Source organism: Mastigoproctus giganteus, chromosome 6, assembly GCF_048544385.1.
Source record: "Mastigoproctus giganteus isolate SK-2022 chromosome 6, ASM4854438v1, whole genome shotgun sequence".
In the NCBI taxonomy this organism is placed as follows: domain Eukaryota; kingdom Metazoa; phylum Arthropoda; class Arachnida; order Uropygi; family Thelyphonidae; genus Mastigoproctus; species Mastigoproctus giganteus.
This window is the reverse complement of record NC_143580.1, coordinates 136,555,581-136,570,204: the sequence shown is the minus strand read 5'-3', so window position 1 is coordinate 136,570,204 and position 14,624 is coordinate 136,555,581. Positions and strand designations below refer to the sequence as shown.

At 35.0% G+C, this 14,624-nt stretch overlaps 1 protein-coding gene across 1 annotated transcript in view; it reads left to right on the top strand.

Moving 5' to 3' along the window:
• LOC150084603 (delta(14)-sterol reductase TM7SF2-like) overlaps positions 1–6,544 on the top strand; it is a 152,102-nt gene extending 145,558 nt beyond the window's left edge. Inside the window, exon 13 of the mRNA XM_090376303.1 lies at positions 6,314–6,544. Within this exon, the coding sequence (XP_090232429.1) occupies positions 6,314–6,544 (231 nt within the window). The remainder of the gene's footprint in view (positions 1–6,313) is intronic.
• The last annotated feature ends 8,080 nt before the right edge of the window (positions 6,545–14,624 follow it).

Genomic DNA, 14,624 nt, shown 5'->3' with positions numbered 1-14,624 from the left:
AATACATATTTATAAACTCTCTACTTTCTTGTACAAATATAATTATCTTATATATTTTTCTATCCCTTTATTACTATACGTATGACTAAGGGTATATTGTATTCCCCTTTTACTAACCTCTCAATATTGATTCACTATCAAACACACACATGTATTTACATAATTCTATTTCCACTATCTCTTGGTATATATTAACTTCAAAATAGGGCATATAAGCTTCTCTTGGCCCACAGACCTCTCATTGGTTTATAAACACAATTTGATTTCTCCACTCAGAGCACTTACTTTCTTTATTAATAACAATAACATCTAATTTGTAACTCCACATATGCTTCTATATCACAGATAGATAACTCACGATCTCTCACTCTTTCTCTCTTCCAATCTACCACTGTATGCTGGAATTGGTGCATCATGGCCTTAGTCGCCCTAACGCCGTAAAAACCAAAATCAAATCAAATCTACCAACATTTCCTTTCTATAATAAAGTTATTTATTATAGAAAGGAACTATTTTTTTTTTTTTTTTTTTAGGAGCATTAGCAACTAAGGCCATATTGCTCCGGAATATGCGGTGGTCATTCCCTAACCTTTCCGCATCCTCCGTATTTGGTGGTGATGGGCTCGAACTCCAGTCTAATCAAGAAGCGTGTGCTACGCACTGCTGCTCCTTCCCACCTGGCTACTGAGGCGCCTCTATAATAAAGTATACAGCTCGACTTTTCAGTCCTATTTATTGCCTATCAGTTGAACAGAATCAAAATTCCATAGGACTTACGTTTTTATTTTCTTCCTTACTTTTTCTTCCCACTTCCTCGATAGAGGTTCCTAACTCCTGATCTCCTTCAGCAGTCGTCTCCCTTACTGGTCTCCGCATAACACTCGCTTGGCCTTCATCCTCATAATGCAGCAATCACAAAAGGACTCAATGCTATGTGTACTTTTTCTTCTTGCATATTTGAATGACTCTTGATGCTCCTCATCGTCTCACACTCCTCTATGTATTCCTTTACCCACCAAGACTTTCTTCAATCTCTTGCTAACTAATTCCACTCTCCTTTTCCAAAACCGCCGCACTTTACATAACTTTTATATCTTTTTGCCATTTCCACACCTTCACTTCTGACCCTCCGGACTTGACCAGGACTTTTTCTTCCAACTCCTCAATTTTTTTCACGTCACCCTCTCTCCTTTCATTTCTTATTTTTGGCCCAACTCCCCTCTTTTTTTCTCGACCAGTCACTTCTCTTTTCTCTTCCTGCATCTTTATTCTAATTTGCTCTATTCTCTCTTCATTGTCCTGGAAACATTATGGTTGGTTGGTCTCCTTTATCTATAGAAGCAAACACTTAGATGTTGAGAGGCTTCTAGAATAACTTCTGCTAATGATCTTTGTCCTCCTACCTCTTTTGTTATGCTTTACAGAAGTAACCACCCCATAAATTTTTAAAAGTGCACTTTGGGGTTAGCCTCTTTATTCCTCACTTCAAAATTCTATTCCTGGCCTGTACTAGAGTTGGAGCTCTAGCATTTGGTTGTTAGGGGATGTCTTTCGGCATCCATTACAGTAAGTAATGGATGCCGAAAGACATCCCCTAGAAAAAAGACATCCACTCTCTACAAACAATGACTGCACTAAATTTCTAAAGCCCCCTACGGTGTTGGTCACTTTAATTACTGCCCCCATTCTTACTCTGGCCATTACCCAAGTACTGCATCCGCTTGATTTTGGCTTAGCTGCCCTGCTTCCCACAGTTACCCTTCTATTGTTATATCTTCTCTTGGACTTGTTTCCATTAGGAAAGATGTACTGCGCCACGCATAAAGCGAAAATCTACTGAGTGTCTTTCGATATGCTCTCTCTTTGTCCAAACACCATTTTAGAGAATTTATTCACAAACAAAATATTTAAATTCCAACAAAAAAAATTTAAAGATAACTTGTAAGATAGGTATCTTATACTTCCTTACCTCTTCCTTGGACATTTTCATACAAAAAATATAATTATCCTTGTTAAACAATTTAGTAGCAATTAATTGCTTTGTAAAATGGAACAAAGGGTTGTTCTTATGAAGAAAGGCTTAAATTTTGCAAATTACAGTGTCTAGAGACCAGGCACCTGCAAGGTGATCTGATTGAGGCGTATAAAACCTTGAATGGTTAAAGCATGCTCAATGCCGATGGGATTCTTCATCTTGTTCAGAATAATCACCTGAGCGCGCATAAATTCAAATTGAGGAAAGACAGTTATAGGATAGATGTGCGTAACTTTGCCTTTAGCCAGCGGGTGGTTGATTGCTGGAACAAACTTTCATCTGTCGAAGCTGATAGCTTAAATTGATTCAAAACTAGACAAACATTTGGAGTGAGTGGATGGGTGAAACGAGAAGGTTTTTTCTTTTTTTTTTTGTTGGTGCTATATAAGCTTGCTTTCTTGCATCATTTGCCTTTACTAATGCTAAAAAGAATATCTCTCACCTATGCCAACACTTACATAGTTGCATACTTCCTTTGTTTCAATCATGAGTGTTTTTGAAAGATTTTCACAGTACTATGAATTGCTGATTTTTAGAATAGCATTCTTAAAGTTTGCTATATATTCATGTATTTTAAATGTGCCAATTTCTCAAGATTGTATTTGATTATAAATAACTTCCACACGAGGCATTATCTGATGGAAAAATTCTAACCAGAACCTGAATTTTTCATTATTCAAGATGTGCAAAATTCCAGTTGCTTCTGAAATCATCTTATCTGCATTTGCTGTCACTTGTATTTCCTTCATGCACTTTTTTAAGGATTCAAAATTTTCATAAATGCTGTTCATGGTGTGTATATTGAAGTTCCATCTTGTAGGGGAAGGACTGGGAGCATGGGCTGTCCATATGCTTGTTGAGAACAGAGAGATGCTGTGGTGATCTCAAGAAAAATGTTGGTATCGACATAAGGTTTGAAAAGAATATTCATGGATCTCGGTTAGTACTTGCTGCTTTTCTCATCATCAGATTCAGTTGGTGTGCATAGCAGTGAATAAAATGTGCATTATTGTACACTTCTTTTAGCCTGAACTCCCCCTTTCTTGCCTTTCATCACACTTACATCATCAAATGTCTGAGCAACCAGTTTTTCAGTATTTCCTTTGAGGATTATGTCTAACTGATCTAGATGGTTGTTTGTTATTTGGTGTTTAGGAGCATTAGCAACTAAGGCCATATTGCTCCAGAGATATGCGGTGGTCATTCCCTGACCTTTCCGCATCCTCCGTATTTGATGGTCACAGGCTCGAACCCCAGTCTAATCAAGAAGTGTGTGCTACGCATTGCTGCTCCTGCCCACCTGGCTATGGAGGCAGCAACTGATCTAGAATGCACTTCGATATTCTGTCTGCCGTTTGGTTTGCCGGAGTGAACCCCCCCTTCCCCCAAAAAAAAAAAAACCGCTCAAAAGTCTCCATTCAGTTCATATCTCAGAACAATTATCATTTGTGTATGTTCTGAAACATCTGTGTGTCATCAGCCATGATAGCTACAAATGAAGCTTCCTTAATTTCTTTTTATTTCATCCCAGCATATTTGTAGCAAACAGTCAGGAATATCATTCTGAATAGTTTTTGAATTTACTTTAAATGCTGCATTACTTTCTAAATGGTTCTTTAAATTGGAATCTAATTTAGAGGCAAAATTTATTAATCTTCTGAATACAGCAGGCCCTCGTTATAACATGGTTCACTCTACGCTGATTTGCTATACTGCTGTTCTTATATTACAACCCATATCTCACTCTTAATGCTGTCACAACTCACTGTAATGCTCTTTTACGAGCGTGCAGATTAAATTTTTGGCATGTTTAACAAAAACATTTCATCTGATGTAGTCAATAGCTCGAAAATGAATAGCAAAATAGCATTACAAAGTTTCCCATGCTCAGTGAAATTTTCTTCCATGCTAATTTAATTGCTGTATTGTGGCTTGTTACATAGTTCAGAGATCAACATTTTAAAAAATGATCAAGCATATTGCTGGTAATATTTGCATTATATGCATTTATTTGAAGTCTAGTCATCACTCAGTACAGTGTTTGGTAACAGACAGTTTACTTGAACATTGTATAATAATTAATGCAACACAGTTACATTTTCGAAGATGAATAATGGCGGATAAGAATTAAAAGGCAACAATGTCTGGACACGGTACGAAGCCTACTTACTAAGGTAAAAAAAAGACTAAATTTGAAAATTAAATTATACGTTTTGAAGTGAATCGATTCCATTCAACGACAAGTAGATGTGTGCAATTGTTTAGGACTGGCAGATTCAACTGTAAGAACAATTATAAAAAATAACGAATTAATTTTAGCAGCGGGAAAGATATCTGTTCCACTGCAAACAAATAAATTAGTTATGGCTAGGCCGGCTATTATAATTGAAGTGGAGAGACTTCTAAATAATTTTATTGAAGTAATATCCAATGCACAATTCAGTTAAGTTAAATATTATTAAATAAAAAGCGATTAGCCTATATGATGATCTGAAGAAAACTCACCTTAAAAAAAAAAAAAAAAAAAAAAGTGGAACCATTTAAAGCTGGTAAGGGCTGGTTCGGTAGATTTAAAATTCAGGGAGAAGCCGTAAGTGCAGATCAAGAAGGAGCCGAAACTTTCAAAAAAGAACTTCTTAAAATTATTGAAGAGAAGTTGTACTTCTCAACAAGTTTTTAACATAGATGAAACAAGACTTTTTTTTGGAAACAAATGCCTAAAAGAAGTTTCATATTGAAAGAAGAAAAAAAATCATGCCATGTTTCAAAGCGGCAAAAGATCAGTTGACTTTATTGTTGAGTGCTAATGCTGCGGGGGAATTTAAAGTAAAACCCCTTTTAGTTTATCTGAAAGAGGGACAAAGTACAACTCAAAATTGACCAAAGATACAAAAACTTGACAGCCCAGAGCCATCGGATTAATAAATTCATGATTTTTATTGTCATTTTAAGTTTAATTTTGATACGTAACGTATGTACTTTCCACATAATTATATATGTATGTAATGGAAAATATTTTATATGTACAGATTTTTAATATTAAATATTTTGACCAACATTTGGCATCTTTTCACTACCGTTTATTGTTTGTGAGTCGCGGTGGTATAGACCATGATACACAAATAAATATGTTACATTACGGAGAATACAGCACTCGCTTAATGCTCTGTTTTTCCGGAACAAATTATCAGCATTAAGCGGGGGTCACCTGTACTCCTGTATTTTCAAAATCATCTTTTTTGTTATTCCACATAAAGGAATTTCAAACTGTCCACAAAATTTAATTTATCTATTATTTTAGATAATACCTCCCGATTCTTGGTAACTTTTCTGTTATGCTCACAGATCGAAAGTTGGCTTTGTGGTTTTGAAGTTAGAAATGCAATGTTTTGTTTTCCATGTTTACTGTTCGGAAGTGACAACGTGTTCAAACAAACAAAATGAAAGAAAAAACCAGAAAACATGAATTTGGCATTAGCATTATGCTAATGCTAATGCCAAATTCATGTTTTCTGGTTTTTTCTTTCATTTGGCATTAGCATTATGCTAATGCTAATGCCAAATTCATGTTTTCTGGTTTTTTCTTTCATTTTGTTTGTTTGAACACGTCACTTCCGAACAGTAAACATGGAAAACAAAACATTGCATTTCTAACTTCAAAACCACAAAGCCAACTTTTCCTTTAATACCATTCAGTATTAAAACTACGAATATAATTTCTTATTATTACTTATTCTCAGCTGAGATATTTGAATCTCTGGTGTGGGGTGGACTATTTTTTAACTGCATTTTTTTCTTGGAGAGATGATTGTGAAAAACTAAGTAGCTGAAGTTTTTTTAATGTCACGTGGTTTATTTCCTGGGGAAGCATGGAGGCCATGATCAAATCAAATTTCACAAAACCATCTGTTGTAGAAATAATGTGTTACTTGCACATCCCTTCATAACATAACTTCAACTTAGCAAATTTAAGCTGTAATCACATAATTACACTATTGAATGTTCAGTATTGACTTAGTACTGATATAATTTACTTAATGGGAATTCGGGCAAATCCCGTGAATAACAAAAAGACACTGACATTGTGGTAACGCACCCTTCATGGTCAATGATCAAATCGGCACTGTTCACTCTGCAGTTCCTTTGACTCGTTTTGTTCCCTCTAAAAAATGCGTATTGGCAACTCAACCACTGGGAGCAAAATGTGGAGCTGTCTAGTGCACCTTAAATTTCAAAGTTAAACGATTTCATGTTTTTATTTGTTTATTATTGGAATAGTTGTTTTCCCATGAACCAAAGGCTATGTTTGGCCCTGGATGGCCCGGGCTCTGTTTAATGCTTGTATTAAATAAAGAAACTATATTATATTCAGTTTTGGTAGCTGAAATTAGAAAAAAAGTTGTAACTTATGGAAGGGGTTCAGAGAACGACAACCAGATTGATAAGCATCAATTGTCTTGTGGTAAAAAGGAAATATGTATTGCAAAGCGTAGCAACTGGTCACCTTAGTGAAACTCTGACTGAGGTGTTTCAATTTTATTTATCCCCTACAAGGCTCTGAAGTGATTAAATAAAATGAATGAAGCAATTTTGCTTTCAATTGTAAAACCTTAGGGAAGAACCCATAAAGTTTGCTCTTAGGCAGCATGTTGCAGAACATTTGAATAAGATATCTCAACGGGAGGCCAAAAACCCAAAGAAGTAGCCTTTTTTACAGATGCAAAAAAGGCTACTTCTTTGGGTTTTGGTCATTACTAATACTACTGTTTCTGTAAGTGAATTGGAAGAAAGTATTGGTCTATTTGTATAATGTTTGTGAATGTGTTGTTTTGTATAAAAATCTGTAATTCTAGATAAAAGCATGAAGTTTGATTTAAATGGGCCAAAAAACATATTAGTTGGTTTAGAAAAATCAGTGGAACAGTGTTATTATTTCAGAGAAATAAAAGTTAGTCTATGATAGTGCACAATATGTCCAGTTAGGATATGTGGGCAATTTCATCCTTAATGTAATCAAATATTAAAATTTCCATTAAGGTAGATTTTGTTATGTAATGGATGTCATTTTTGGATTTTGAAGCTTTATTTGATTTTTGTAAATTTTAATGTTAAATTTTTTAAAAAATTTATTTATTAAATGAGTCATCATCATCAGCCATTTTCAATCCACTGCAGGATGAAGGCCTCTCCAGCAACTTTCCAGTTCCTTCTGTTTTGAGCACTGGCCATCCATTTACTACTCAGAAACTCATGAATTTCATCTATCCATCTCCGCCTTTGTCTTCCAGGTTTTCTTCTAGCTCCTCTTGGGTACCATTCTGTTATTTTCTTAGTCCATCTGTCATCATGATGACATGATGACAGCAATGGCAAGTTTTATAAACTATACATATAAATGAGGTCAAGTGCAATCTCTGCCCTCCCTCTACCCCCTCAATTTCAAAGCTATTTTCTTGCCACCATCTGTTATAATAGCCCCTTGTGATTAGTTGGAAACATATACGGACTATAGTTTTTCCAAATTTCAAAGCTATTTTCATGCCACCATCTGTTATAATAGCCCCTTGTGATTAGATGGGATATAAGAAATATGGTAGCACGCGACAGCTAAAAAAATTTCAGGTTAATTCACACATTAACGGATACATAGTCTGAAGAAACCTTCAAACTGTAGATCAATTTATGCACTTCCCAGAGCGTGGTTGTGATAAACATAGATCTCCAGATGTACTATGTTGTTCTCAAATATAAATATCCAGCTGCTAATAGAAATAGCATTAAGTTAGGTTATGTTACTTAAATTTGCAAAAGGAGAAACCTAAAATCAAGAAAAAATTGGCAAAAGCTTAGAGCAACAGCAATTGCCATCCATTATGCCCTTAACACAGTGCAGTGTTGCTTAGAAATAAAAAAAAAAATTTCTTGCACCCTATTCAATATTCTAAATGATTTGTCTACCAATATTAAGTTAATTTACAACGTTTTAAAGATCAGCTGTAAAATTGCCAAAGGCAGCAGTTCCCGAACTTCTGAGATTTACGGACCCCTTCAAAAATCAAAAAAGTTTGAGGAACCTCCCTACATATGTTTGTGTGTGTATATATGTATAGACACTGGGTTTTCTGGAAAGAAATTTAAAATTTTTGTGTGTAAAACAAATCAACTTTATTATTATTTTTATACAGATATATAATAATTATTTATCGTCAATTTGCTATACATAGAATGAATAATTTGAAATATGTATACAATTATATATACTAATCATATCAAAAATAAGTAATGTTCTATAATGAAATTCGTTGTTATTCTATCAGTATATTTTTAAGAAATTAAACACATATTACTTGATGCCTTTTGAACATTTCGCAGATCCTCTGGAACTGGTCTACAAACCTCAGTTTGGGAAACGCTGGCCTAAGGTATAGATGCCCCTACTATTGAGGTTTGTGGTGACAGTATATCCAAGTTATGCTAAATGTTATGATAGATATTGATTTTCAGCCACAATTACTAGAATCCAGTGAGAGAGCTAATAAGAGATGAACATTACAATTTTGGATTATCAACTAACTGATCACTTGCACTATAAGAAAGTTCTTGGTGGCATTAAAAGAGTAATTTAGCTGATTCCTGCCCATTTTTAGGTGCAATAGCATATATGCATAATGTATCTGTTGTCTTTACCATGTCCAGCTGTCCACTTGTAATAACTCAACTCCCTGTGGATTAATTTTCATAAAATTTTATATTTGGCTGTTTTGAAAATATCAAGCCATCCCAAATTTTATTAAAATTGGACTAATGGAAATCCAACAATTGTTATATCTTTTTTTCAAACATATCATACCTAGGATATCCACTGTTAATTGTAGCTGAAGCACTGGATTTTATGCCTTTTTTATGGCCTTCAGTTAAGGGATGCCTTCTTGAAGCTAATGTGACTTCTCCACATATGTAACAGAAGTCATCCATTTTTACTGTGCATTGGAGGAATGAGTGGGCAATATGGCAGATGTACAGAAACAAAATGTTCTTGTTTTGCAAATGACACATTAAAGTCACTGCTTTTTTTGCTTATTATATTAAACACAGTAGATATGTTAAATATGTGTTATAATTTCAGTTATTAAAATGCAGGAAGAAATAAGTAAACTGCATTATGATAGTTTATTAAATCACATGCCCTGAAATACATGTTTCATTTTGTGCACTGTAGATTACAAAGCATGTAGTGAATGTTACAATGAATGGTATCTACAGTGAAGGGAAAACAATTATTTTTATATATTATTAGTAAATAAATTAGTAATTAAATTGGTAATATTACTGTTGTTGTTGTTGTTGTTGTTGTTATTATTATTATTAGTAGTAGTAGTAGTAGTATATAATATGAGAAAGCAAGCTTATAAAGCATCAGCCAAAAAAAAAAAAAAACCTTCTACATCACCTGTCCATCTCCTCTAGTAATTTTTCCAGTTCTTTGTATTTTTTCAAACTACCCACTTCCACAACAGCAGATGTTAGTTTGTTCCAGTGGTCAACCACCTGCTGGCTGAAGGCAAATCTCTGCACATCTATCCTGCAACCATCCTTCCTCAATTTGAATTTGTCCACTTGTGTGTAGTCTGAGCCAGAGGCCAAATGCTGTCATTAGAATTAAACTTTCTCAAATTACTTTTCACTTCTGTTAATCACAGAAAAAGAAAAAAATTGTTTAATTTAAGAAATAAAAATTTAACATGCCTGAAATATAATGCACCATATGCATTAACTAACTTAGTTTATTATTCATACAATAGAGGGAAGGCCCAGTGTTTTGTATTTTACTTATTCATGCACTATAATTAAAGCCAAAGAAATAAAAAATAAAATAAAATAAGACAACAGATTTACACACTAAATTATGAAGATATAAAAATACAATACTTAGATGATAAAAAGATAATACTCAGAATACTAATACTTAGAAAAGATACAATACTTATACAGCATGTCATGCCCAGGGGAAGTAGAGGTTTTTCAGCCTGCACGACATGCAGATTGGCCCACAAATACACTTTGTACAGGCACAATACATAGTGGCTTGCTGATTTAAATAAAAAAATCAACAGGAACAACAACAAATACAGTATGATGGGAGACTAAAGAGGAGAAAAAAGTGTTATAAAATTAAAGAAAAAAATAGTTTACACATTTTAATTTAGATTCAAATTAAGAAACATAATCATAGATGCTTTGTTGCTCACTGGCCACCACTAGTCCATGTGACTGGACTTTTTTTTTTAATAGAGGTGGGTTGGGGGATAAAATTACTGGGTTCATTTTGACCCCATGACAGATTAAAGGTTTAGTTAATAGTATGCTAGAGTGATGTACAACTATCGTTGCAGTGGCAGAAGGTGGCCACTCCAAATAATAATTTATATTACTTTTATTGTAATGAGGATTAATACAGTATTATTAGTATATGTACACTTAAAAAAGATTGTTCACTTTTAGTATAGCCTGTTAATTTTTTTTTTCTGTGAATCCAGATGGAGATTATCAACTCAGTAGAATAGGTTAAAACAATGATCATTAATTTAGAATGAACATCATTTAGACATCCAAATACTGTATTATGTTGGTATTATTCCTATTATGAAGACTTTCAAATAAATATTTTCAAAGTTTTTTTCATGTGTTGTTTTTTATTATTATTATTTTGTCTGCTACTAGATATATATAATTATTTACTGATATCTGCCAGATGTTCAGAAGTTTGTCTCCCTCTTCACTTTTGTTTCTGTTTTATTTATTATTGTCTTATGAAAAGTCATGGGCACTTTTAGCTAGGATCAAAAGCTAGGATCATAGTTGGTGGTATTGCTGATGATACAATAGAAAGCTGGTGATATTATGCACCACCCTCATTTAAAGCATTCTTCAGCTTCTCTGACAAAGAGGACTGTCTAGGCCTTGCTCCATTCTGCATTCAACTTCATCTAAAAATTTTGTTTAATTGGTTTTTAATTAAAGTTTGTTGTGTGTAGTCTGAGCCAGAGGCCAAATGCTGTCATTAGAATTAAACTTTCTCAAATTACTTTTCACTTCTGTTAATCACAGAAAAAGAAAAAAATTGTTTAATTTAAGAAATAAAAATTTAACATGCCTGAAATATAATGCACCATATGCATTAACTAACTTAGTTTATTATTCATACAATAGAGGGAAGGCCCAGTGTTTTGTATTTTACAATACTTAGATTAAAATACAATACTTAGATGATAAAAAGATAATACTCAGAATACTAATACTTAGAAAAGATACAATACTTATACAGCATGTCATGCCCAGGGGAAGTAGAGGTTTTTCAGCCTGCACGACATGGGCACTTTTAGCTAGGATCAAAAGCTAGGATCATAGTTGGTGGTATTGCTGATGATATAATAGAAAGCTGGTGATATTATGCACCACCCTCATTTAAAGCATTCTTCAGCTTCTCTGACAAAGAGGACTGTCTAGGCCTTGCTCCATTCTGCATTCAACTTCATCTAAAAATTTTGTTTAATTGGTTTGAGATCTGGGTTCTGTAGTGAACACAGAGCCCAGGAAACCCAGTGTTGTTTTGGCATTATTTTCTTTAAACCCATTCTCTTTTCTGTGATATGGAGATACTGCTATATTGCATGGCAGAAAAGCTGCATAATTAAAATTATCACAGTGTAGAACACACACAGAATTATTATTAGTGTTAGCTATACAGTGCAAGGAAGCACAGGTTTTTGTTGCACTGATTTAAAAAAAAATAAAAATAAAATAAACAGCCTATGTTCCCCCTTCACACAGTAACTCTATCCAGCTGACTTTTGAATGTCCCCAAGCTGTCAACTCCCTCTGGAGATAATTAAAAACTTACTGGCTGAAAGAAAACTTCCTTGCAGTCCTGTCCAAACCTCTACCTCCATAATTTGAATTTATGGCCCATAATCCTTGAAAAGGCACATGATGAAAGAAAGCAAGCTTATATAGCATCAGCCAAAAAAAAAACCTCATTTCACCCATTCATTCACTCCAAATATTCATCTAGTTCTGCCTTGAATCTGTTTAAGCTATCAACTTCTACAACAACAGATGGAAGTTTGTTCCAGCAATCAATCACCTGCTGGCTAAACGCAAACTTCCACACACCTATCCTACGACTGTCTTTCCTCAATTTGAATTTATGCCCTCTCAGGCGATTATTCTGAGCAAGAGGAAGAATTCCATCAGCATTGAGCATGCTCAAACTATTCAAGGCTTTATACACCTCAATCAGATCAACTCGCTGGTGCCTAGTCTTCAGACACTGTAATTTGCAAAACTTAAACCTTTCTTCATAAGAGCAACCCTTTATTACATTCACTAATCTTGTTGCCCTTCTCTGTACTCGTTCCAGCAGCTCTACATCCTTCTTAAAATGAGGCCTCCAGACCTGTATACAGTACTCAATGTGTGGCCTGACCATTGCCTTATACAAGGGGTAATCACCTCCTTATCCCTGCTAGAAAAATTCCTGAATATCATTGACAAGACACCATGAGCTACTCTTGCAGCCTTTCTGCACTGCATGCACAATTACCCCCCCACATCCTTTTCATTCTCTACCACTGTCAGTGTAGTACCACACAGTTGATATGTTACTCTGGGGGTTACTGCTTCCCATATGCAGTACTTAAGATTTGTGAAAGTTAAACTTCAGTTGCCACCTCTCAGCCCATCTACTCAACTTTTCTAGATTCTGTTGCTGCATCGTACTATCATTAGTGTTATTAACAACACTGCTGTGCATTATGGCCACAGAAGCTGATGTGCCAACAACTTACAAACAACAACAACAACAACCCTGCCGACCTTTGTTGTTGTCTGCAAACTTGGACATTAAGCCTGAAATACCATCATCAATATCATTAATAAATACAGAAATCAACAATGGACCCAACACTGAATCTGGGGGGGGGGCGACAACCCCACTAATAACTAGTCCATGAAGAGCAGTGTCCATTGATTACCACTCTGTCTTCTCCCACTCAATCATACCTTTATCCATAGCAGCAATTTACCACATCATAGTATCCAATCAAATTGGTCAGACAAGACTTCCCCTTAACAAACCCATGCTGTGTCCGAGCTATAACTGAACTGATAATGAGGAGTACATTCTAGAACTCTATGCAAACAACAGCATGGATATGGGACATCCCTCATTCTCAAAAAAAGACTGGTAAAAATGTCCCCTACAAAAAAATAGTCAGATGAATCATCTTCATCTAAATCTAAATAATGCATAACATCATACAATGGAACTGCAGAGGACTAAGCAGTCATTCTGATGACTTAAAGGATTTACTAGCTGAATTCAATCTCATAGGTGTATGCCCAGGAAACATTCTTGCCACCCCAAGTTTCACCAAAATTCTCAAATTATGCGATATACAGATGAGATAGGAGTTAAAACTCTCCTGCCCGTGGTGGAGGAGCTATTCTTGTAAACTCTGATGTTCCATCCAGGCCGATCCAATTGAGAACCACTCTCGAAGCTGTGACAGCCAGTATTGCAATTGGTATTTCGGTTACAATTGTTTTCATCTATATTTCACCATCTCTACCACTTCCGAATTCAGAACTTGACAACCTCCCCCCAACTCCAACTTGACAACACAACCCCCCAACTCTAATTTGTCTTATTGGTGACTTTAATGGACACCATCCATTGTGGGGGTCTGCTACAATGGATAGAAGAGGCAAAATTATTGAGGAATTCATGAATAATAATGATCTTAATTAATTGATTAAATTCTGGATCTCCTACCAACAGGATCTGCTTTTGCAATAGACTTGTCAATTTGTTCACCATTCATCTTTCCAATCATGACATGGTTGGTATTAACTGATCCCTTTAACAGTGATCACTTTCCAATTATTTGCTTACTAAAAACAGGGGTAACTCCAAATCCTCTCCAACGATACGCTTTGCAGTTTAAAAAGGCAAACTAGGGTGGCTATTCTGCCCAAATATTCTTAGACAGAATTTATGTTCAAAGACAACCAACATATTGATGATGTAAATACTTACATAACCAATCAGATTGTGACTGCAGCTAATGCCTCCATTCCAAAATCTGCACCATATCGCAAACACACATTACTGGTGGAATACTGATTGTTTAATTGCCAAACAGGAAGAAAACTGTGCTTGGAATAATTTCCAAAATTATCCCACCACTAGTAACCTAATTGCTTATAAAAGACTCAAAGCAAAGGCTAGACAAGTTAGGTGGAAAGTGAAACGGGATTCATGGATTGCTTTTGCCTCAACCATCACCAAAGACATGGATACCCGGGTCATCTGGAAAAGAATACAGGTGCAAAATAGAAAATTTGTTCTCATCCAATACTTCATTGGAAAGGGAAAGAAATATCTACAGCTGAAGAAGTTGCCAACATACTAGCAGAATCATTTGCTAAAATCTCTGCTTCTGCCTCCTATGCATCCACCTTCCAGAACATCAAACAGGTGCAGAATGATATAAAATCAACTTCTTCATGCACTGCTCATTACCATACA